At 38.3% G+C, this 25370-nt stretch overlaps 1 protein-coding gene across 1 annotated transcript; it reads left to right on the top strand.

Annotated features, from left to right (window-relative positions):
• The first annotated feature begins 5177 nt into the window (after positions 1-5177).
• oser1 (oxidative stress responsive serine-rich 1) lies at positions 5178-12253 on the top strand. The gene is made up of 4 exons (XM_062996730.1): positions 5178-5479; positions 6841-6951; positions 7508-7618; positions 11074-12253. Exons 2-4 carry the CDS (start codon positions 6866-6868, stop codon positions 11765-11767), a joined length of 891 nt encoding a protein of 296 aa, XP_062852800.1. The 5' UTR covers positions 5178-5479; positions 6841-6865; the 3' UTR covers positions 11768-12253.
• The last annotated feature ends 13117 nt before the right edge of the window (positions 12254-25370 follow it).

The raw sequence follows: 25370 nt of genomic DNA on the forward strand, positions 1-25370 counted from the left end.
GCAGTTAAACACACTGGTGTTCGTTATGTGGCTGATTTTATGCACATGCTATTATTATTATAAGTAGTAGTGGTATAGATTAGTAATGCAGCATATTTTGTTGTAAGCAAAACAACAACAAAATATAGTTATATTATTATTAAAATGCAAATGCTTACTGGCTACTTTAGTACTGTACCACTTAAGGAGTATCGTAGCCCCCATGGTAATTTTAAACCCTTGACCCATTAATTTACCCCCATCTGATTGGTAGGTGAGTCCAACCCCCTCTCCTGCATGATCAAGATTCCACTTAGAAAAAAGTGTCAACTTGTCACTGACAAGAGAAGTGTGAGGTGCCAAGAGATTTAAGAGAGAAGGATTTATTTACAGAAGATGAGTGCACGGAGGACGAGTGATATTTGATTGAACCGAATGAAACGAACAGCCAATGAGAACGCAAGATACGGGGTGAGGGAAAACGCATGGGAGAAGTTGGACATAGGTGGAATACAGTTTTACAGTGTTTCTGACCTTATCGTTCTCTACAAAACACTAACGTTGCATTGTAAAAAATATTTATTAACCTCAAAGCCAAATCCACTCGGATTCATTTATTTTTCCTCTTTGATTTTACCGCACAAACTTTGAGCGCTCGCTACTTGTTGACATGCATTTTTGGACGTGGTATCATTAAACCTCTCGTCACTTCTCGCGTTTGTTTTCGTGACAAAACGTAGTTTGGGAGACCAGAGAAGCTCGCCTGCGATTCCAGTTGGTGATAGATCGTGTAGTGTGAAACCCCCTATCGCCGATCAGTCGTATAGTGTGAAATATACACCGACTCCTGATTACAAGAGATCCAGTCGTGTAGTGTGAAATATACACCGACTCCTGATTACAAGAGATCCAGTCGTGTAGTGTGAAATATACACCGACTCCTGATTACAAGAGATCCAGTCGTGTAGTGTGAAATATACACCGACTCCTGATTACAAGAGATCCAGTCGTGTAGTGTGAAATATACACCGACTCCTGATTACAAGAGATCCAGTCGTGTAGTGTGAAATATACACCGACTCCTGATTACAAGAGATCCAGTCGTGTAGTGTGAAATATACACCGACTCCTGATTACAAGAGATCCAGTTGTGTAGTGTGAAATATACACCGACTCCTGATTACAAGAGATCCAGTCGTGTAGTGTGAAATATACACAGACTCCTGATTACAAGAGATCCAGTCGTGTAGTGTGAAATATACACCGACTCCTGATTACAAGAGATCCAGTCGTGTAGTGTGAAATATACACAGACTCCTGATTACAAGAGATCCAGTCGTGTAGTGTGAAATATACACCGACTCCTGATTACAAGAGATCCAGTCGTGTAGTGTGAAATATACACAGACTCCTGATTACAAGAGATCCAGTCGTGTAGTGTGAAATATACACCGACTCCTGATTACAAGAGATCTAGTCGTGTAGTGTGAAATATACACAGACTCAGTATTTATTTATTTTGTGCATATTAGTTAAATGGCAATTGAAAAGAAGACATACATGGTACATAAAGTGTATTAACAGGCTTTATTAAGTTTATTTCTCACTCAAATTGTTACTATAAGACATTACAGAACAACGCTGTTGCAACACTTACATTTTCATTTCATTTCAGCTTTTTAACCCATACAATGTTTGAAATGTCCAAAAAGACAAATTAAATTAAATATCGTAGCCACATAGTTGTGTTTGCTAGGGACTATAAATCAGCCTTTCTCAACCGGGGTGCCGTGGCACCCTGTGGTGCCGTCTGGCTTCGTCAGGGGTGCCGTCAAAAATATTCTGACGTTACTGATATTGAAAATGAAATAAATTTAAAATACAAAAAAGTCAACTTATCATGAAAATGTAGACCATTAGCCGCCTCAAACATCTCACACGCCCCTTTCTTCATGATACAACGTCAACGCGGGTTGCGTGCGTTGCCTATAGTGATGAGACGTTCGCAAACGATCCGATTCTATTGAACGGCTCTTTAAAATGAACAAAAGGAACCGAGTCGCGCCCCTGGGAGCCGTTATAATATACAGTATATATCGGCTGTAATTCAACCATTCCGCCTCCATCAGTAGAGGGAATTAATCAGTCATGATAAGAGCTGTTTATTTTGTCGAAATTCAAATCACTTTCAGTATCGCGGAGAGAGCAAGCGACACACACACACACACACACACACACACACACAGAGAAAGAGAGAGAGAGAGGTAATTACCTCATTAATGTAAATATTATAATTTTTATTGTTATAATTTTGCACTTTTTTATTAATGTTTTATTCTATTTTATATTTTTGCACATGTATCTGTTTCGTATATATTTGTTCTTTTTTATTGTTATTTTTATTATTTATCTGTAACTTGCTTTGGCAATACGAATGTCCTTATTTGTCATGCCAATAAAGCTTCTTTTGAGTTTAAGTTTGAGAGCCGTAACCGAGCTACAGAGAAACCATGCAGACAATGAGCAGTGCTAGTGGGATAATGACAAATAATTGAGAAATAAACTATGAACTTGTTTAATGATGTTAAATCTGATTGGTTCATGGCACGTATGTTTTAAAGCAGAAACAAACACAGGCACATCTCTGCACAAGAGAGGATTTTTCTGAAACTTAATGCAATGCAACCACAGTACGTCTCTTCCCCAGGCACGTGCACAGATAGACCCCTAGTGGTGGTCAAGCACCCCCCCCCCCCCCCCCCCCCCAAAAAGTGTTTTGATATCTGAGGGGCATTTATTGGAGTTCTTGTGAGAATTCTGCCCCGATCTGATCCCCTCCCCTCCTCCTCCTCCAGCCTACACGTTCTGTACTCATGAGTCATGAAATACGTGATTTCAAAGCCTTGTCCAGCTGTTTACTGATGTTTGTCATATTTAATGAAGGTGGAGTGTAACAAAGTGCAGCAGACAGATAGGCAGAGAATTTAAAGACAGCTTAACTGTTTTACAAATTAGACAAGTTCACTAGTTTTGTTTCGTTTAAAATCTTACTTATTTTGATAGGAAAGCCTGAAGAAAAAAAAGGACAAGCATAAACATTTTACAGGAGAATGCTAAGTTTAATATTCAACATTCGTTTAACATTCGCTATTCCGATCTATATAAATGGTTGAAAAAACACCCAACACCTACTTATTTTACAATTCTTACACAGATTAAAGTAGGCTACATACTACAAAAACTATTTTATAATAATTTTAAGGTTATATGTAATTATTTAAAGAAAGATTAAAATGAAACCGCTGATCAAGCGCGAACTTCAGCTAACGGCGTGTTAGGGAGCGCCATCAAACTAACAGAAAAACGTAGAAAACATTTACTGTGCACTTATTACAGAGAAATAAATCCATTCAAATCATTTAATATATTAATGGAATCATGTCAAACTATTTTTTATAAACACATATTAATGTTCCTCACAACCAACAAAGCTTGTTTTGTAATTAATGCTTTTATTTTTAATTTATTTTAATTTATACTTAAGATCAATGAATCCATAACAAGTGTATATCAGGGATAAATCGATTAAACTCTGATGTAATTTAATATAATAAAGTCAAACTATTTTTAATATACACATATTAATATTCCTCACAACCTACAAACCTTGTTTTATAGATAATGCTTTTATTTTAATTTTATTTTAATTTATAGTTAAAATCGGTAAATCCATAATACTTGTATATTGTAACTAAAATAATCTATTAAACTCTGATATGATTTATTATAATAAACCCAAACTATTTTTATATACACATATTAATGTTCCACACAACCTACAAACCTTGTTTTATAGATAATACCTTTATTTTTATTTTATTTTTATTTAGAGTTAAGATCAATAAATCCATAATATTTTTATATTGGAGACAAATAAATCTATTAAACTCTAATATAATTTATTATAATAATGTCAAACTATTTTTAATATACACTCATTAATGTCCCACACAAATATTTATTTAGTAATTAAATAAATATTAATTGTTATTTATTTCAAGTCAAGTAGCTCTCACAGTAAAGTGTTGAAAATAGATACAAACATACAATATTTTATAATTACAGCATTCTGGCCAAAACGCTGTGTAGGAAAAGTCACCTTTAGTCAAGGAGTTATTTTCATGCAAGCATTTATACTTCAACAGTTGAGGTTTACAAATGAGGAATAATTTTGCTAGGTAATTAACATTACAAACTAATATATGTAGAAGGCTAAACATAATGCTCTATAAAATAGAACAGCGTACAAAAAATGATGAATAAATAGGAAAATGTTATTTAGCTGTCTATTTGATTTTATTGGCATAATAATAGGCCCATTGTTAACATTAAGTACCCAAAGTGGGTTTCTGATTTGGAATCAAAGGTAGGTCTTAAGTTGAGCTACATGACAGTCTGGTGAGGTAAATTGATACTAGTAATGGTATATTATTAGTGTAATGTTTCAACTCTGTCAGAAAACAGTAAAATGATGTATACCCTTTATGGGGATTCAGTAAGGTACTCTTGATTATTATGCACAACATTGATTCATCTAATTTACAAATTTTGCAGCATAATGCCAAGAAAAGAAAAGTTACAAAAGCAGAAAGAAAAGGAGCTACAGCAGGCAGCTCAGGGTAGCAGCTCTCTTTTATCCTGGATTAGGCCATCTACCAGTAAAGCAAATTAGGGAGATGTATCAGTATCAGTTGTTTGGATATTAAAAAGCGCACACAATATGGCCTTGTTTTTGTCTGTTTTTTATTTATTTATGCAATTTGATAGTTTGAGTTATTTGATTAGATAATAATTTTGGCGGTGTGCCTCCTTTTTTTTTGGCTTGAGCACCTGCCCCCAAAAATGTCTGTGCACGTGCCTGCTCTTCCCTGTAGTGTTTTTGTGTGTTAGCAGTCCGAGGGATGCAGAGTGTAAGTTTTTTAATACATTTTAAACTGGGGTGACTTGAGATTTTGAATGTTTTTAAACATTCAAAATAAAAAAAGGTTGAGAAACACTGCTATAAATAGCACTTGCGGTATCACTCATGGACTCCAAAATTGACTACAATTCCTTATATTACCAAACAAATACGCAATTCTTAAGTGACGAATCTGTGTGTGTTCTACGTCACAGTAATATGCGCTGCTGCAGAGTCACTGTGCGCAGCTCGAGTGTAAACAATTACAAGAGTCTAAAACTACAGCGCGTTATTTCTTCACTAAATTGTAACCGTATACAATTACTTTAGAACCAAATAGATTCTTATTACAATAGTCAGTGTCGTATTTACATATTTGTTAATTTCACTGTAATATAAGGGATTCCGAACTGTAAATCTAATAGACCAAGTTTGCTAGTGTGTTAGCATTAGCATTTTAAGTAGCCTAGCGAGCTAGCGTGAAACCTGCTGCAGTTTGATGTCAGGCTTTAAAAACATTAAGCCTGGAGTCCTCGAGCTGTGAGTATTAATTATTCCATTTCCTTCTGTCTAATTGTAAATAGTAATTTTTGGGACGTAAAGCTTACCCTGAACGAGCTACTGCTCAGTTTAGCATTTAGCATGCTAGATTAGCATTTAGCTAACGTTACTAGTTTTAATTTAATAGCCAGTGTTGCACATTATTGAGTTGAGATTTAGGTTGTGTGAGATAATATTTTAAGTCATATTAAACAGGAAACACCGACCATAAAACAATACAACAGTTGCTTGGAGTGGAGACATTGTTTTTCTGTTTGTCACAATGTTACAGGTCCTTGCATCATTATTGCAGTTTGTTTAATTATGTTTCTTATAATATAAAAAACAAGCATTTTTTCAGTGGTATTTAATTGATTTATTACCTTAAATATAATTGAAATAAATCTAGATGCTAAACGAGAATGCATTTAGGTGACGTTTTGTTTTTTTGTTTTTATTAAACAGTTTAAAGATTTAGACACATCTATGTCATGAGATTCTCTGGATTTCAAGTTCTGCAGTGGTTCTTTTATGTGACTGAACATACTTTTTGTAGAAAGAAGCTTATTATTGTCCTGTGTTTTCCTTCATAACCTTGTAAGTGTAGATGGTTTGTCTGCACTTATTAGACTAAGCCACAGGCATTGCAAACGGTCCAAAATTTCTGTATGGATCTTCGAAAGCAGATCATAGATTCACCTAAAGTGTTTTACACATGTTCAGGTCTAAGGATTCATTTTTAAAGCATTTATTGTTCAGTACACTGTATGTGTATGGAACAGTGATCTTCATGCATGTTTGGGGAAAAAAAAACCAAATGCTGAGATGAAATTTAAATACTAAATTGTCACAGTCAAGTATCAGTACAGTTCTGACTCCTGTTTGATTCCTCATATGCATTTTTTTTTACTTTTAAAAACTACCACCTTCACCAGAAAATTCTTTAGTCTAGGTGATGTTCACCATGTGATGTTCAACATCTATTTTTGGGAACTAATTATTAATGCAGCACTTTATGGCTCTGTAATGCACTGACTGTTGACCAGTTTGATCAGTTTTATTAAACTTATTTTACATTATTGGCATTTAGCAGACGCTTTTATCCAATGCGACTTACAGTTATTATTGAATACAATTTAAGCAATTGAGGGTTGAAGGCCTTGCTTAGGGGCCCAGCAGTGGCTGCTTGGCAGTAGTGGGGTTTGAACCAGCAACCATCTGATTACTAGGCAAGTACCTTAACCGCTGAGCTATAAGCTATAAACCATAAGCTACAACTTATGAGTGTGTTATGTTTGGAAAACTATATTGCATTTTATCAGCTTTGGTTGTAATAACTTACGATAACAATTTTTTTCCAGTTCTGAGGCCCTGTAAGGCACCACCATGGTCACTGTGAAGACAGGCGAGAAAGTGTGTGAGGAGGAGACTCTACAAACTGCCTTTAAGAAGCTGCGGGTGGATGCTGAAAGGTTCATTATTATTTGTGTTTTGTTTTATTGGAAATTTCATTGTGGCCGAAATTTCATTTTTTCATGCTTGTCACAATAAGTATTCCAATGATCGCTTATCTTATGGGGAATGTAGACAAACAGGCTTGGTAACATTCAATACTGTTGTTGACAGTCTTTTAATACTAGTGATGTCCCAGAAATGGAGTGATCAGCAGCCTGTTGCAGCAGCTCTTACCTACTTTGCTTTTTTGTGCTCTTTTGCTCTTTCTTTCTACTCTATTTTTGTCATTGTTAATATATTTTTTATTATTTTTATTTGATTCTACTCTATTTTATTTACTCTATTTACTGTACTTACACTGTACTAGAGCTGCTGTAACACTCGAATTTCCCCCATTGGGATCAATAAAGGAATCTTATCTTATAACTATAGACTAAGTTACAAACTCTAACTAAAGAAAATGCTGTGCTTTTAGTGTTTACTATTTGTTATGAACAATCATGTGGTTGTGTGTACAAATAGAAAGTGTGCTAATATATATGGAAAGCTAATTGTTTTAATGCGTCATTCCAGCTCTGCGGCCGCAGTTTCTGTGTGTGAGGCCTTAGCATCCGGAGCGGGAGTTCGAGTCATCACAGAAGGAGCCAAACCCAAAATTACTTCCCCCAAAGAGAACTGGCATGGGTAAGATATTTTATGCACCATATTTGTAAGCAAAATAGTAATAGTCACAGTTTGTGATTTTCCACAATAAAAAATGCTGGTGTTAGTGTGAACATAAGCTGATTCTTAAGGTAAATGCAGGTTTCCTGGACTCAACAATGGCTTTGGCACCAAGCGAGAGAGACACACTTGTAGGTAACAGGATGTGAGCCACTTTTTTGGAGGTCACTGTTATCTAGTAGAAGATAGCAGTACATACAGTTGACTGTATACATACATATGGCATCAGTATTTATTTGCATACAGTCTGACTGTGTGATCAATAATTAACAAGTACTAGTTTATAAAATCATCCAAAAAACAGCAAACAATGGGATTCCCGAACAGTAAATCTAAGTTAGGGTGTTAGCATTAGCATTTAGCAGCATTTTAAAGTAGCATAGCGTGCTAGCGTACTCCTTTTAAACACAATCTTTAGTATTAAAAATTAATTGTTGGAATTTTCAGATTGCAGCACGATTAACCACAACTTAGCACTGCAGCCCCATGCAGCTGGACATTGAGTAATATGGTGCTGTTTGTGCCTGGAAAAAGTGTTCTTATGGCTTTTACCACTTAAACTGTCATCTTTCCATGGTAGCTCAGTGGTTAAGGTACTGATACTGAACCATTAATCACCGGTTTAAGCCCTTTTACTACCAACTTGCCATTGTTGGGCCCACAACTGTTAGAGTCTACTATAAAATTAAAAAAAATAATAAATTAAGTGTCTGACTTGCCCACAACTTTACAGATTTACAGTTCCAGAGCAGCGCCCTTTTGGTGCAGGAGCAAAGCCAGGTTTTAGGGCTGTGAATCTGGTCTTCTGCACTGTGAGAACGAGGCCCAGTTTAAAATCAGACACAGGCACTAGCATTGCGTTTGTGAAAAAGCGGTGTGTTGTCAGTGCACCCTTAGTGCTGGTCCCGAGCCAAGTTAAAGCGGAGGGTTGTGTCAAAGGGCATCCGACATAAAAACCATGCCAAATCAAATATGTTGACGACCCCCTTATGATTATTTACCTGGTACACATGTTCAAAAATGCTCTCTGCACTCAAAATGAAAAATGTTTCAGAAATTTTTATCCAATTTGCTACACCAAATAACCAACATAAATAACCAAAATGAAGTGAAAAGTATGCATTTTATTGTTCATCTGTGATCTGTGTGTGGGTGTGTGTATTCCTATTGAACTGGTATGTGCTAAGAAAAGACATTGCATAAATAAATCTGTTTAAAAAGCTTGTAACTGAAATCATCAAAGATGTAACTGCGGCACGGTGGCTCAGTGGGTAGCACTGTCGCCTCACAGCAAGAAGGTCCTGGGTTTGATCCCCAGGTGGGGCGGTCCGGATCCTTTCTGTGTGGAGTTTGCATGTTCTGCCCGTGTCTGCGTGGGTTTGCTCCGTGAGCTCCGGTTTCCTCCCACAGTCCAAAGACATGCAAGTGAGGTGAATTGGAGATACTAAATTGTCCTGGACTGTGTTCTATATAACCTTGTGAACTGAAGAACCTTGTGTGTAACAAGTAACTACCTTTCCTGTCATGAATGTAACCAAAGTGTAAAACATGACGTTAAAATCCTAATAAACAAAGATGTAACTGAACATTGATAAAATGATCATGTACTATAGCAACATTTGGCAACTTTATCTGGCAGTTTAAACTAAATTAGCCAAGTTACTAACCTGCTGATCCATACTGTTAAACAACAACAAAAAACCTCATATCTCAACCTGCTTTTAATAAATGGTGATACTGTATATGATACAATACGATACGATGAAAATCTTATCACAGTATAATGTTAAAGTATCAGTATTTATTTGTAAAACTAAAATGCTGTTTTATAATTGTAATTATCAAACTGTATAATAATAATAAACACTAGACAATTGCAGCATACATTTTGTAAGTAAGTAAGGTTGATTGCTGCAAACATAAACTATTTTGTAGGTCCTACCTAAATAAAAACTAGTTTTTGTACATAAATGAAAACGAGCAGAACAAAAACAGTATTAACAGTGCAGTATAAGAAAAGATGTGCATTGTGTCTCTCTAGTCTTTAGCGCATGTTGGTGGACAGGAATGTGAGCATGTCAACGGTGTCTGGTTTCAAAGATGCCATGTGACATGTCACAATATTACAACTAGAGCTGAAACACCCTTTCAGAAAGGGTGGTCGGTACACAAAGAGATTTTTTTGTGAAATGGCTGAGCTTTGGAAACATTGCTTCATGATGCTTCCACCATTACAGTGTATTTTCTGCCCCATCTACTTTAGCAAGCTGTAAGTAGGTAGACAGTTCCATTTCAATGGCATCTCTCTGTGATTCGGTAGTGTAGGATGTACTTTTAAAAAACTGCCAGGTTTGGTCTTCTTTTTCCTTTTCTCCACTGTTGATTCTGATGGTCCTTTTGATGTGTTGGAATTCCTAATGCTGAATAAGGAGGTCCTGTTGCTTCCTCAAGTGTAGGCAGTGCTATGTCAAGCTCTGAGCTGCCCTGGCCAGCCAGAAGGGACTCCACCTCTGAAAGAACTCTATTTGCGTTGTCTGATTTGACACAGACTTGCTATTGTTCCTGTAGTCTTCAAGATTTTAGAGCATCTCGCAGTTCTTGTGTGATAATCTCAGCTGTATGATAATTTGGAAAGTAGCAAGCTTGCAGGCAATAACAGTTTACATTCCTGGCCTCAATTAAATATACAGAAAGGCTCATGTCTGGTTGGCATGTCCTGCTCGACTACAAATTTGGTGGTGGAAATTTGAAGTAGCGTGTTAGTGTAAGCAGGCTGCCTACACTGTACAATGAGGTTCAAAATAGAAATGAACTAATGTGAATTTCTATTTTGAACCTCATTGTACAGTGTAGGCAGCCTGCTTTGTAAAGTATTTATGGCCAGGAAGCTTGTACTTGGGGTCAGTAATTTTAAGCAACCTCTTGATCCATTACTTCGCCATTGTGACAGCTGTAGCCTAGTGGTTAAGGTACTGGACTAGTAAGCAGAAGGTTGCTGGTTCAAACTCCACCACTGCCAGGTTACCATTGTTGGGCCCTTGTGCAAGGCCCTTAACACTGAATTGCTTAGACTGTAAACTGTAAGTCGCTTTGGATAAAAGCGACTGCTAAATGCAGAAAATGTAAATGCTTAAAGGGACCGTGTGTCAAGCCAAATGGTATGCCACTGGAGATCTTATTTCTTTCCACCTTTGCCAAAAAGCTGCAGGTGTTACAGAGGAAGAGCTTTTACCCATCCATTAATTTTTATAAGGATTTTATGAAATTTTAATGTTAAGTCTAAATCTTGTGATTCTCTTTGTGGTATTTTACTGACTCAGCAAACTGCAGTGGCTGATGATGTTTGAAATGATAAAATAAATTTGTTGTGCTTTTATTTTGTGCAGGCTTTCATTGTGTTTCACTGTTCTGTACAGGTGCACCCGTAAGCCATCCAGGGGTGTAGTAAGGAGACGAAGGAGGTCCAAGTCCCCCATCCTGCACCCCCCTAAATTCACCTACTGTAGCTCCAAATCAAAACTCAAACACAAAAGCCCTGCAGAGCCAGAGGATGCTGGAGCCTCATCACTCGTCCCTGCTAAGAAGGAGCTTTTGTCCTCTAGTGCACATTCACCTGTCTTTGGTGCCAGTGGTTATGACTCCAGCTTGGCTTTAAAAAGCAAGATCACTTCTCCAAAACAAGACATTGCACCATTAAGCAGAGAGAATGACTCGGAGAAAAAGAACGAACGGTCTGACACTTCTTCAGAGAACACCGAGACCCCAGCAGCTGACTTTAAATCCCTGTGGCAATCCAAGGAGAGTGATGCCTGCCCGTGTGGCAGTAACGAGTGCCACTGTGCCAGCTGGCGAGGTGTGGAGGTCTACTCGTTTACAGGCCTTCGTGATGTCATTTCTGAATGTGAAAGTAAGCTGCCCAGTTATCCAGATGTAGCTCATTCATCCAGAACGGAAAATGCATCATCGACATCCAACTCACCACGCTCCTGTTCTGAACAGGCTCGTGCCTACGTAGACGACGTCACTATAGAGGATCTTTCAGGCTACATGGAGTATTATTTATACATCCCCAAAAAGATGTCACACATGGCTGAGATGATGTACACTTAAGTCCCATTTGAATGATCTTAAATTGGAGGAATATTGATGAAAGTTTATAGTACATGGGATAACTAAGAATGCATTAAGTGTTAATGCACGCAAGGATTAATTCATTTGTGAAAAATGGTTAGGAATTCTTAAAACAAAAATTATAATTTAATACATTTGACCTCTGTTCATTTTTTTTTGTTAACTTTTAAGTGTTCCATTGTTTGAAACTAAAACTCAGAGATTGGCCTGCTTGTTTGTCTTTTTATTGTTTGTTTTGGATTTTTTTTCTGGTTTACTTTATTATAATCATTAATGTTTTGGTTTGGAACACCCCCTCCCTACACCCCATATTTTACATGGGAAAAAATTGCCAATACTCTGTTGCAGGGTCCTTTGGGTTTGATTTCATTGGTATATGTAAATTTGTGTTGCCACATAATGACTATGATCACCCTGTGTTAATTTCATATTTTGTTAAAATAATAAATCATTTTCTTGTTGAAATGGGGTGTATTGCAGAGGTTTGTCTGTTTTTCTTTATTTACTCTGTTCAGCTTTGTAGCCGTCATTTAAATTCTATTTAAAATAGGATTGCTGTTTTCAACAAAGTACCTCGAAGGGGGAGTCACCGCTTTCTGTTTTCTGTCTGCTATTTTTTTTTTATTTGAAACCGTTGACCATCAGCACACAATTTTTTATTATGCTTGTTTATACCTAGTCTCTTTGTCTTTTTACAAGTTATTTTCTTTGTCCCAGCTGCTAAAAAGTACCTCGTAAAGGCCTGATTTAGAAGATGCTGCAGAGATAATTGTCCAACAGGTTTCATCTTGCATAGGACTACTTACTGGAGCTTTTTGCCATTACAAATAAAATTAAAGGTAAATGAATGGGTGAAATGTCAGTAATATCTATTCATAAATTAAAACCACAGTTCAATAAAGTGTGCAAAATGCCAAGGGGTAAGTGCTTTCTAAATCAGTTGTATATACAGATGTGTTGTGGGAATTATGGAGTGTGTTGACTAATCTGCCCTTTATGGCCTTTTCTACAAACTGGTTTGCAACATTGGAAAGTGTCTATACACCAGTTTAGGGCATAGAGGCTGAAAAGGAGTCCAGTAAAAGTGGTAAGAGTATACAGATAGAGAGGCTTAATTGAGGCAGAAAAAAAAATGTTTTATTAACCCTTTCATGCATTAATTATAATTTTTTTTCTACATGGTTGAACTTAAAATGATTGAATTTATTTTATTTTAAATGTAATCCATTAAGAGTTATTCATGTATCCATTCAGGAGATTTACTGATTATTATTTAATTAACAGCCCAATGAATGAAACAATTTTTTTAATAGTTAATAAAATAGAAACTTTTAATGATGTACAACAGATGCTATCATGTTTTAACATGTCCTGGACTGGCAATGAAAAATAGAGAGGGGAGGCTTTATTGTCATTTCAGCCATATACAAGTACATATTGAAACGAAACGTTCATCCAGGACCAGGGTGCAACACAGAACACAAGTGCAACAATGAAATACACAGTGCAGATGTAAAACAGTACAACAAATACAATAACTACAATAAATACAAGATACATTTCTAATCTAAAGGAACTGAGGGGGACCAGTGTAGTGTTGGCTAGTACATGGTCTTCCATCTCTGGGCTACATCCTGTGGGGACTGACCAACACAGGATGTAGCAATGTGGATCACTGAACCATCTTTTGACCGTAATGTTTTCAGTGTTGCTGACAACAGAGAAAGCATCTCTCCCTTCTTCTTTGAGCTGCTTTTCACTCTTTAGTTTCAGCTGTGCTCCCAGTAGCCTGTTAATTATACATGTTGCAGTGTCTGAAGGAGTGGAATAGTACAAACAAAAACTGTCAATTCTGTATGTCATCACAGAGACACAAAACTACATCTGCACACATTCTCAGTGCACTGACCTGATTGCGTATTTTCACTAAAATATAAATTTAGAGAAAAATACATTTGGTACTTTATTTATTTAATTTACTGATTATAGAAAATAACATTGCTCCTTAGATGTTATTTTTTGTGCTCACATTTTATTTACCAGAAAGAATGCCCTTTTGTAGAAGAATTTTACAGAAATCCCCAAAGCAGATGGAATTTCTGATCTTCCATCAGCCATTTTGGTTTACCATATGATTTGTTGCACTTGCAGTTATTGGCCACATGGTGGCGCGATACAGACTTTTTTGGTAACGTCCCCTTAAAAGGCTATCATGCATCACTAACAGTAAGATCTGCGCACATAAAAATAATGACTTTTAAACAGCTGTCCACTGTAGTGACCACCAATATATGAAAGGGATATTGACTAATTTTATGTCCATTTTTAAATTTAAATTACATTATAATTTTTGGCTAGCACAGACCTCACAGCACAGGCTTCTTTCCCCAAGTCATTACCATACTAAACAAGGACTATTCCCACATCCCTCCTCTTTAACAGAATGCACATGGATTTTAACATACATGCTGCACATCACATGTGCTTCCCACATTTTTTACTTATGCAGTCAAGGAACATATGCACCTTATCTACTACCTATTTATTTTTACTTGAAGTCTGTCAGTGCACTGTACATCTTCATTGCACACTTTGTCAGTTGTAGCCTAGTGGTTAAGGTACTGGACCAGTAATCAGAAGGTTGTCGGTTCAAGCCCCACCACTGCCAGATTGCCCTTGTTGGGCCCTTGAGCAAGGCCCTTAACCCTCAATTGCTTAGATTGTATACTGTCACAACTGTAAGTCGCTTTGGATAAAAGCGCCCGCTAAATGCCGAAATGTCTGATACTGTACTGTTTTTTGTCACTGCTGTAATGTTTATTTTATGTTTATATAAATTATATAAAACATATATTTAATGTTTATATAGCGTTCCTTTTTCTGTTATTTAATTAGATGTATACAGTAGACCCTTGAGTTATGAACGGTTTACCATACAAACATTTCGGGTTACGAACGATCTTTTTCAACTTAACGTATGAACAAAATTGCGCTCAGGTGGCGCAGCGGTAAAAAGAAACGAGCTGCAACCAGGGCTGAATTCTGAGAGCGTGGTATCGAATCCAGCCTTGCTTTACCGGTTCGAAGCTGAGTGGCTATATGAGCAACGATTGGCCGGTTGCTCATGTGGGGGGTGGGACAAAGAACCGGATGTGGGTCTCTCTCTGTCAGAATGCGATTGCGTTCTCTGCCGGCTGATTGGAGGCGCTTACACAGAGATGGGAGAGGGTGCCCTTAGGGTGTGTCTCTCCTCATGCAACGCTAGGTGGCGCCAAACTCGTCAATGTGTGGGTGGCAAAGATGCATCTGGCTGCTGCTCGTGTTTCGGAGGGGATACGGGTTAGCTTCAATCACCTCCGTCAGGGCAGGGTTCGGCATAGACAGAGAGGAAGCACGATGCTAATTGAACAATTGGATGCGCTAAAAGGGGAGAAAAAGGGGTAAAAAAAAAAAAAAAAAAATGTGCAGAGGAAGCGCAGTGTTGAGAAAATGTAAAACTACTATTACATTTGTTGTGTTGTATAATTACTCCTGCCAGTAGCTGTCACTGTGTATCAGACAGAGGGGACAGTGAGTAAGAGAGAAGAAGGAAATCGCTGATATTCTTTGTTTCGTGCAATTACACATACAAAATACAACACTATTGAAATAAAGAAGGAAATAATAGAGAAATATGAGAGTTATTGTTGTTTCTGGTAGATACATTTTATAAAAAAAGACGGAAATTTATTATGGTGTATAGTGCAGCACACGTGCTGTACTGAAATGTGGTGTGTGTTGTTTTATGTACAGTACTACTGTGTATTGTTGTTTATTATTGTTTATTACAGGAATGTCTATTCTATAATTTAAGATTTAAGGGAAAATATACTTGTATTTATAACAAAAAAGACAATTTAAGACATTAGAAAGGTTAGGTAAGGGGGTGGTTTGGGAGGTCTGGTACGGATTAATTCTGTTTACATTATTTCTTATGGGAAAAATAGGTTTAATTAACAAACATTTTGACTTAAGAAGATTCTGAGGACAAAGGTTTGAGCCTTACCTTTGGTCACTGACTGTTTGGATTATACCATGTTCTTCCTATGTCCATGTGATGTTCCTTTGGTAATTTAGCTTTTTTTTGCTCCAGATTGCCAAATAGTATCTAGTGTGTAATGTCAGTAATAGATTGAGGTTATTTTAAGGTTGTATTCCTGATTATTTCAGGTTGAAGTTGGACCCACAGCAAGCCTGGTAAGGTTGTTCCATTCATTCTTAAAATCCTAAAACATTGTCTAAGTCAGAGCTGTTGTAAATTTTTTTTTAAAATAATGATAATTACAATCACAATTTAGTCACTGATTAAACATGTTCACTTACTGCTTTCAACCATTAGACAATTTGCTCATAGGATGTTGCTTGCAATCATATTTTCAACAGAGATCTTACCAAGTTCTTGACCCCTAAAAGTTGCTTACTGTAGCTTTAAATGTATATAAACCATGGTATAAGTAATCTAGTATGATGCTAAGCTGAATATTTGACTATATGGAATTAAGACACATGAAATCAAATTAATAAACTTTTTATTTTAGCCTTTATTGCCATCTATTCATTAATTTTCACTATTCGCCTAATCCAGGTCAGGGTCAGGTCAGCCATAACATTAAAACCACCTCCTTGTTTCTACACTCACTGTCCATTTTATCAGCTCCACTTACCATATAGAAGCACTTTGTAGTTCTACAATTACTGACAGTAGTCCATCTGTTTCTCTACACACCTTTTTAGCCTGCTTTCACAACTTGCTCTGTTCTGGTGTTAGCTCTTTAAAAAAAGGCTATCCTGTTTTACATGAGAACATTGAGTTCCTGGGGTGGAAGGAACTGAAATCAGCTAGTAAACTATTTAAAGTTGACCCGACGGTTGATAGAGAAAAAACAATAAATAAATGCCTGTATTTATGTGTAGAACTAAACAGTGCTCATTCTCGACCTGTTCAATGTGGAGCATTATATAATTTAAGCTGTTGATCTAAATAGCTTTTTAAGGTGGAGTAAATCATTTTAAATCCAAACATTTCAGTAATTTTAGCAATGTTACTGAGGGCGTATGCAGGCATGTAAAACCCAGGTACATTTGAAAGGAGCAGTAAGTTGTGGTCTACAACTAGTGAGCTAACAACCAAAAATATATACAAAATACAACAGAAGCACAGTAAGTAATCACTGATATAAGTTTGCTAGCTTTGTAATTGATGACTTTTGGGGATGTAGTAAAGGATAGTCCACTCTTTTCTCAATGGACAAGCCTCCTCTGATCCACCCATTTAATTGTTTATTTACCCAAATCATCACTGTGTGTGATGGCTTTGGCTTGATGTTCTTTTTGACCACTTACCTAAAACAGGTAAAAGATAAATTGGCTCTAAATTACACCAAGTGTAAATGGTGAAAATATGGACTGGTTCTCTGGATGTTGAAACAGTTCTTATATGGTCTGACCACAGAGCTACATAGTGTATAACCTGGGTGGAAATTTTGTTGTTCTTCTCGTCAGCTCCACTTACCATATAGAAGCACTTTGTAGTTCTACAATTACTGACTGTAGTCCATATATTTCTCTACATACCTTTTTAGCCTGCTTTCACCCTGTTTTTTAATTGTCAGGACCCCCACAGGACCACCACAGAGCAGGTGTCAGTGTCACTGCAGTGCTAAGAAAGCTCCACCACCCAAATAATACCTGCTCTGTGGTGGTCTTGTGGGATCCTGACCATTGAAGAACAGGGTAAAAGCAGGCTAAAAAAGTATGCAAAGAAATAGATGGACTACAGTCAGTAATTGTAGGACTACAAAGTGCTTCTATATGGGAAGTGGCGCTGATAAAATGGACAGTGAATGTAGAAACAAAGAGTTGGTTTTAATGTTATGGCTGATCAGTGTATACTGCCTATGCTGTTGTGCCAGGGACGTCCATGCATTTTTCAACAAGACAATGCAAAAGCACATGCTGTACACATTACAAAGGCATGGCTGCAGAAATAAATCCTTCCTGAAGTTCTGACCTGTCCCCAATATAGAATGTGTGGACAATTTTGTAACGAAAAATGTGGCAACAACCCTGTGGTGTTTTGCACATCTTAAAACGTGTTTGCAGGAAGAATGGGACAAAATTACACCCGAAACACTTTATCACTTGGTATCCCCGGTGCCAAAACGTCTCGGTGCCAAAACGTCTCGGTGCCTAAACGTGTTGTGAAAAGAAATGGCAACATGACAAAGTAGTAAATGCTCTACCCTCCCAACTCTTTGTGGAATGTGTTGCAGGCCTCAAATGGACGTTTATTAACAAATGAAATGAAGTTGACCAGACAACACATGAAATATTGTGGGTTCATACTGTCTGCAATGAAACAAAAGTCAATGTAAGAAACATTGCATTTGCATTTTCCATACTATTTGAGGTTAGTACAAGTTCTAATTTCCAACCCTCTCTGTATACTGCGTTGCAGGACCAGAGTTTCACTCACTGTTCCCTCAAACAGTGTTCTAAAATGATCTTGATTGTCTTACACAATGGCTTTCAGGAAAGTGAAACAGAAACACTGAGAAAAACATCAGACAAAAACAAACGTTGCCATTGACATACAACAGTTTTAAAAAACACATATACAGTGTATCACAAAAGTGAGTACACCCCTCACATTTCTGCAAATATTTTATTATATCTTTTCATGGGACAACACTATAGACATGAAACTTGGATATAACTTAGAGTAGTCAGTGTACAGCTTGTATAGCAGTGTAGATTTACTGTCTTCTGAAAATAACTCAACACACAGCCATTAATGTCTAAATGGCTGGCAACATAAGTGAGTACACCCCACAGTGAACATGTCCAAATTGTGCCCAAAGTGTCAATATTTTGAGTGACCACCATTATTATCCAGCACTGCCTTAACCCTCCTGGGCATGGAATTTACCAGAGCTGCACAGGTTGCTACTGGAATCCTCTTCCACTCCTCCATGATGACATCACGGAGCTGGTGGATGTTAGACACCTTGAACTCCTCCACCTTCCACTTGAGGATGCGCCACAGGTGCTCAATTGGGTTCAGTCCATCACCTTTACCTTCAGCTTCCTCAGCAAGGCAGTTGTCATCTTGGAGGTTGTGTTTGGGGTCGTTATCCTGTTGGAAAACTGCCATGAGGCCCAGTTTTCGAAGGGAGGGGATCATGCTCTGTTTCAGAATGTCACAGTACATGTTGGAATTCATGTTTCCCTCAATGAACTGCAGCTCCCCAGTGCCAGCAACACTCATGCAGCCCAAGACCATGATGCTACCACCACCATGCTTGACTGTAGGCAAGATACAGTTGTCTTGGTACTTCTCACCAGGGCGCCGCCACACATGCTGGACACCATCTGAGCCAAACAAGTTTATCTTGGTCTCGTCAGACCACAGGGCATTCCAGTAATCCATGTTCTTGGACTGCTTGTCTTCAACAAACTGTTTGCGGGCTTTCTTGTGCGTCAGCTTCCTTCTGGAATGACGACCATGCAGACCGAGTTGATGCAGTGTGCGGCGTATGGTCTGAGCACTGACAGGCTGACCTCCCACGTCTTCAACCTCTGCAGCAATGCTGGCAGCACTCATGTGTCTATTTTTCAAAGCCAACCTCTGAATATGACGCCGAACACGTGGACTCAACTTCTTTGGTCGACCCTGGCGAAGCCTGTTCCGAGTGGAACCTGTCCTGGAAAACCGCTGTATGACCTTGGCCGCCATGCTGTAGCTCAGTTTCAGGGTGTTAGCAATCTTCTTAAAGCCCAGGCCATCTTTGTGGAGAGCAACAATTCTATTTCTCACATCCTCAGAGAGTTCTTTGCCATGAGGTGCCATGTTGAATATCCAGTGGCCAGTATGAGAGAATTGTACCCAAAACACCAAATTTAACAGCCCTGCTCCCCATTTACACCTGGGACCTTGACACATGACACCAGGGAGGGACAACGACACATTTGGGCACAATTTGGACATGTTCACTGTGGGGTGTACTCACTTATGTTGCCAGCTATTTAGACATTAATGGCTGTGTGTTGAGTTATTTTCAGAAGACAGTAAATCTACACTCTTATACAAGCTGTACACTGACTACTCTAAGTTATATCCAAGTTTCATGTCTATAGTGTTGTCCCATGAAAAGATATAATGAAATATTTGCAGAAATGTGAGGGGTGTACTCACTTTTGTGATACACTGTACATTGATCAGCCATAACATTAAAACCACCTCTTTGTTTCTACACTCATTGTCCATTTTATTAGCTCCACTTACCATAAAGAAGCACTTTGTAGTTCTACAATTACTGACTGTAGTCTATCTATTTCTCTACATACTTTTTTTACTTGTTCTTCAATGGTCAGGACCCTCACAGGACCACTACAGAGCAGGTATTATTTAGGTGGTGGATCATTCTCAGCACTGCAGTGACACTGACATGGTGGTGGTGTTAGTGTGTGTTGTGCTGGTATGAGTGGATCAATCGTGTCCACTCACTGTCCACTCTATTAGACACTCCTACCTGGTTGGTTCACCTTGTAGATGTAAAGTCAGAGATGATCGCTCATCTATTGCAGCTGTTTGAGTTGGTCATCTTCTAGACCTTCATCAGTGGTCACAGGTAGCTGCCCACGGGGCGCTGCTGGCTGGATATATTTTTGGTTGGTGGACTATTCTCAGTCCAGCAGTGACAGTGAGATGTTTTAAAACTCTAGCAGCGCTGCTGTGACTGATCCACTCATACCAGCACAACACACACTAACACACCACCACCATGTCAGTGTCACTGCAGTGCTGAGAATGATCCATCACCTAAATAATACCTACTTTGTAGTGGTCCTGTGGGGGTCCTGACCATTGAAAAACAGCATGAAAGGGGGCTAACAATGCATGCAGAGAAACAGATGGACTACAGTCAGTAATTGTAGAACTACAAAGTGCTTCTATATGGTAAGTGGAGCTGATAAAATGGACAGTGAGTGTAGAAACAAGGAGGTGGTTTTAATGTTATGGCTGATCAGGGTATATTATAATTATATCTAAAATAACATCCTTCTGCTCTTTCTGTGTAGATAATGATGTCAGAAAATATAAAGATGTGACACACCCCTCGAAATAAGCAAAGTATAAACAAAAACTTATTTTAATCTCACTTGCCTGGGGTGCAGTGTCACCCTTGACAGCACCCATTCAGCAAAGAACTTTTATGCATGCTGCTTGGAAGGGAACAGTGTAATTTAAACAGCCACATTGAAGCCTTTTACACAGTTCAGCTGCCTTGTTCAGCCTCTCATGCCACCGTGGGAGTGCCTCATGAGGCTGTATAGGTTCTTGAAAAAAAGGGATCAGGCATCAAAGCATACCAAGAAAATCTAGGGAAACACACAAAAGAATTGGGTTAGATGTTGCCAGTCAACAAGAGCCGCTCGGCTGAGCAATTTGCCTAAAAATCAGACCTTTTGTAGTCAGGGGCTGGAAGGAATCTGGGCAGGAAGCATTTAAATGTTTATTAAAGCTAAATCATTTTAGATCTGTTGTAAAAGGTTACACAAATCATGTTTTTTAATCTGTCGACTGTCATGCTACTATAACATCAACTTATATGGGCCAGTCGTTCTCTCCTATTAAAAAAAAATAAAAAGCTGTTGGAGTATATCCAAAATCAGAAACTCGCCCATACATTTAGAAAAATAGAAAAACGTATTGTGTTAAAGTGGATAGGGATATTTTGTTGCTCAAGAAGTGGACAAACTGGTTGTTGTAATGTGATCAGACCGGTCTTGTTCAGGCTTGCTAGCTCACCTGCAGCAAACCCTCCCCCTCCCTTCTTTTGTCTTTAGGAATTCTCCAGCTTTACATCCCTCGTCCCTAGAGGGCCTTTTTCTTGCTTTATAAACATGTTTTCAACCTACCAGCCAGTATAAAGGGAAGGGTGGGAATGCAGAGCTAAGGGGTTTGATTTTACATGTCCAATTCTATGTAAATAATAAGATAAGATGAGACAATACAGGGCAGATGGAATGCTTTTCAGTACAGTACACTAAAATTCTTCCTTCGTATTTCCCAACAGTGGCTGCATGGCAGAGTCGGCATTTGAACCCACAACCTTGTAGCTGGAAACCAAAAGCTTTACCCACCAGAGATGGGGACTCGAGTCTGCGAGTCTGCACGTAAGTCAGACACACAGCAACTTCAGACTCAACTCGGACTTGTTTCAAATGACTCAGACTCAGTATATATATATATATATATATATATATATATATATATATATATATATATATATATATATATATATATATATATACAGTATATATATATATATATATATACTGAGTCTGAGTCATATATATATATACAGTGTATCACAAAAGTGAGTACAACCCTCACATTTTTGCAAATATTTTATTATATATTTTCATGGGACAACACTATAAACATGAAACTTGGATATAACTTAGAGTAGTCAGTGTACAACTTGTATAGCAGTGTAGATTTACTGTCTTCTGAAAATAACTCAACACACAGCCATTAATGTCTAAATAGCTGGCAACATAAGTGAGTACACCCCACAGTGAACATGTCCAAATTGTGCCCAAAGTGTCAATATTTTGTGTGACCACCATTATTATCCAGCACTGCCTTAACCCTCCTGGGCATGGAATTCACCAGAGCTGCACAGGTTGCTACTGGAATCCTCTTCCACTCCTCCATGATGACATCACGGAGCTGGTGGATGTTAGACACCTTGAACTCCTCCACCTTCCACTTGAGGATGTGCCACAGGTGCTCAATTGGGTTTAGTCCATCACCTTTACCTTCAGCTTCCTCAGCAAGGCAGTTGTCATCTTGGAGGTTGTGTTTGGGGTCGTTATCCTGTTGGAAAACTGCCATGAGGCCCAGTTTTCGAAGGGAGGGGATCATGCTCTGTTTCGGAATGTCACAGTACATGTTGGAATTCATGTTTCCCTCAATGAACTGCAGCTCCCCAGTGCCAGCAACACTCATGCAGCCCAAGACCATGATGCTACCACCACCATGCTTGACTGTAGGCAAGATACAGTTGTCTTGGTACTTCTCACCAGGGCGCCGCCACACATGCTGGACACCATCTGAGCCAAACAAGTTTATCTTGGTCTCGTCAGACCACAGGGCATTCCAGTAATCCATGTTCTTGGACTGCTTGTCTTCAGCAAACTGTTTGCGGACTTTCTTGTGCGTCAGCTTCCTTCTGGGATGTCGACCATGCAGACCGAGTTGATGCAGTGTGCGGCGTATGGTCTGAGCACTGACAGGCTGACCTCCCACGTCTTCAACCTCTGCAGCAATGCTGGCAGCACTCATGTGTCTATTTTTTAAAGCCAACCTCTGGATATGACGCCGAACACGTGGACTCAACTTCTTTGGTCGACCCTGGCGAAGCCTGTTCCGAGTGGAACCTGTCCTGGAAAACCGCTGTATGATCTTGGCCACCATGCTGTAGCTCAGTTTCAGGGTGTTAGCAATCTTCTTGTAGCCCAGGCCATCTTTGTGGAGAGCAACAATTCTATTTCTCACATCCTCAGAGAGTTCTTTGCCATGAGGTGCCATGTTGAATATCCAGTGGCCAGTATGAGAGAATTGTACCCAAAACACCAAATTTAACAGCCCTGCTCCCCATTTACACCTGGGACCTTGACACATGACACCAGGGAGGGACAACGACACATTTGGGCACAATTTGGACATGTTCACTGTGGGGTGTACTCACTTATGTTGCCAGCTATTTAGACATTAATGGCTGTGTGTTGAGTTATTTTCAGAAGACAGTAAATCTACACTGCTATACAAGTTGTACACTGACTACTCTAAGTTATATCCAAGTTTCATTTCTATAGAGTTGTCCCATGAAAAGATATAATAAAATATTTGCAGAAATGTGAGGGGTGTACTCACTTTTGTGATACACTGTATATACATACATTCTGATCATGTAATTTTCTGCTCTCTAATAACGCTCCGGCCATCTTAACCGACAACGCACACAATGGGTAAATGTTTCAGCCAGCTTCCGGTATAGTGATGAAGCGTCGTTCCCTACTTAAAATGGTGGAATACCCTACGTAGTGCACTTCACAGATAATGAACTGATAATGTCAATAGAATGCTCCTACAGAATTGGCACTAATGATTGAAAAAAAAACGCTTTCTGAACCAATCAGACCTTCTGATTGTAATTTTTAGTAGGAAATGCTGTTATTTGCATTTATTCAGTTTGCAGCGTCACACAGATGATGTGTCAATGAAACGCTTGATTGGCTTTCTAACAAGTTAGTGTTTTACTTCACAACCGGGAAAAGTTTGGAGGTTTTTAATTATAATATATATGTCATATAAGCACATTTACAAAATAACGGATTATATTCCTAATGGGACACACGCTTATAAATTTAATAGCATCTGGAACAACATAAGCTAAGGTAAGGAGTGGTTATGTATATTTTGCTGTGTTTTGGATTTTGGCCGCTGTGCCGTAATTTGCAATTAAAACAAAATGTCAGTTTAAGCTTTTAAGTGGTACCTAGGAAAGTAAAGGCACTAAGTAAAATGGCAAAATACAGTCGCTAATCTGTTGTTGTTTTTTATCTGAACTTACATATTATTTGTTTATTTCTATGCTACATTTCCAATATATGTTTTGTGTATATTATATTGACTCGTGACTTGACTCGGACTCTAGCCTTAAGACTCGTGACTTGACTCAGTTATATATTTTGTGACTTGTGAACATCTCTGTTACTTACTAGGGTACCATTCAATCCTGATTAAAGTACATGCAAATACTAAGCACAACGGCCCTGGTCATGGTCACAGTCTATTTTAAGATACCTCACTTTGTGCACAGAGACAAAATCAGCCAAAAAAGAAGCCCCAATGTTAACCATGTGGCGTTAGGTTCTCTAGGCTTGGAGGCATCTGGGATGGACCATCACACAGTGGAAATGTGTGTTGTGGTCAGACAAATCAGTATTTCAGATATTTGTTTGGAAGAAATGGACACTGTGTACAGGCTGAAACAGGAAAGGACATTCCCCAAACTGTTGCTAATAAAAATAACAACTAAATAATGATGTGATTTTAAACAGGTGATTGTAATCATGATTTGAAACTAATGTGGTATTCATAGGCAAAATGTGTGAAAGTAGTTTATTTTATTAAAATAGTTTATTCTATATAAATGATTTTTTTATCCTATTTGCAGAGTGTGGCTGAAACACCTGGCATCAATATTTCTTAAATAACTTTAACACATTTACTCATTTCCTCACTCACACCTAATGAGAGTTTGTTATTTTAAGATCAAGTTTCAATAGTGCTGTTCACCTGGCTGAGTGCTAAACAGACACAGTCGACTGTGTTTAAGGGAGGGATGTGGAATAGGGTTGCTAGTAGTGGGGGTACAGGGTATAGCATGACTTTTGGTATGCAGTATGGCTCTCAGTGAGAATCCACAGCTTGCTGGTGGACAGAAGGGGACTCTCCCAGGACCACTAC

Source organism: Trichomycterus rosablanca, chromosome 6 (genome assembly GCF_030014385.1).
Source record: "Trichomycterus rosablanca isolate fTriRos1 chromosome 6, fTriRos1.hap1, whole genome shotgun sequence".
NCBI classification, from domain to species: Eukaryota; Metazoa; Chordata; class Actinopteri; order Siluriformes; family Trichomycteridae; genus Trichomycterus; species Trichomycterus rosablanca.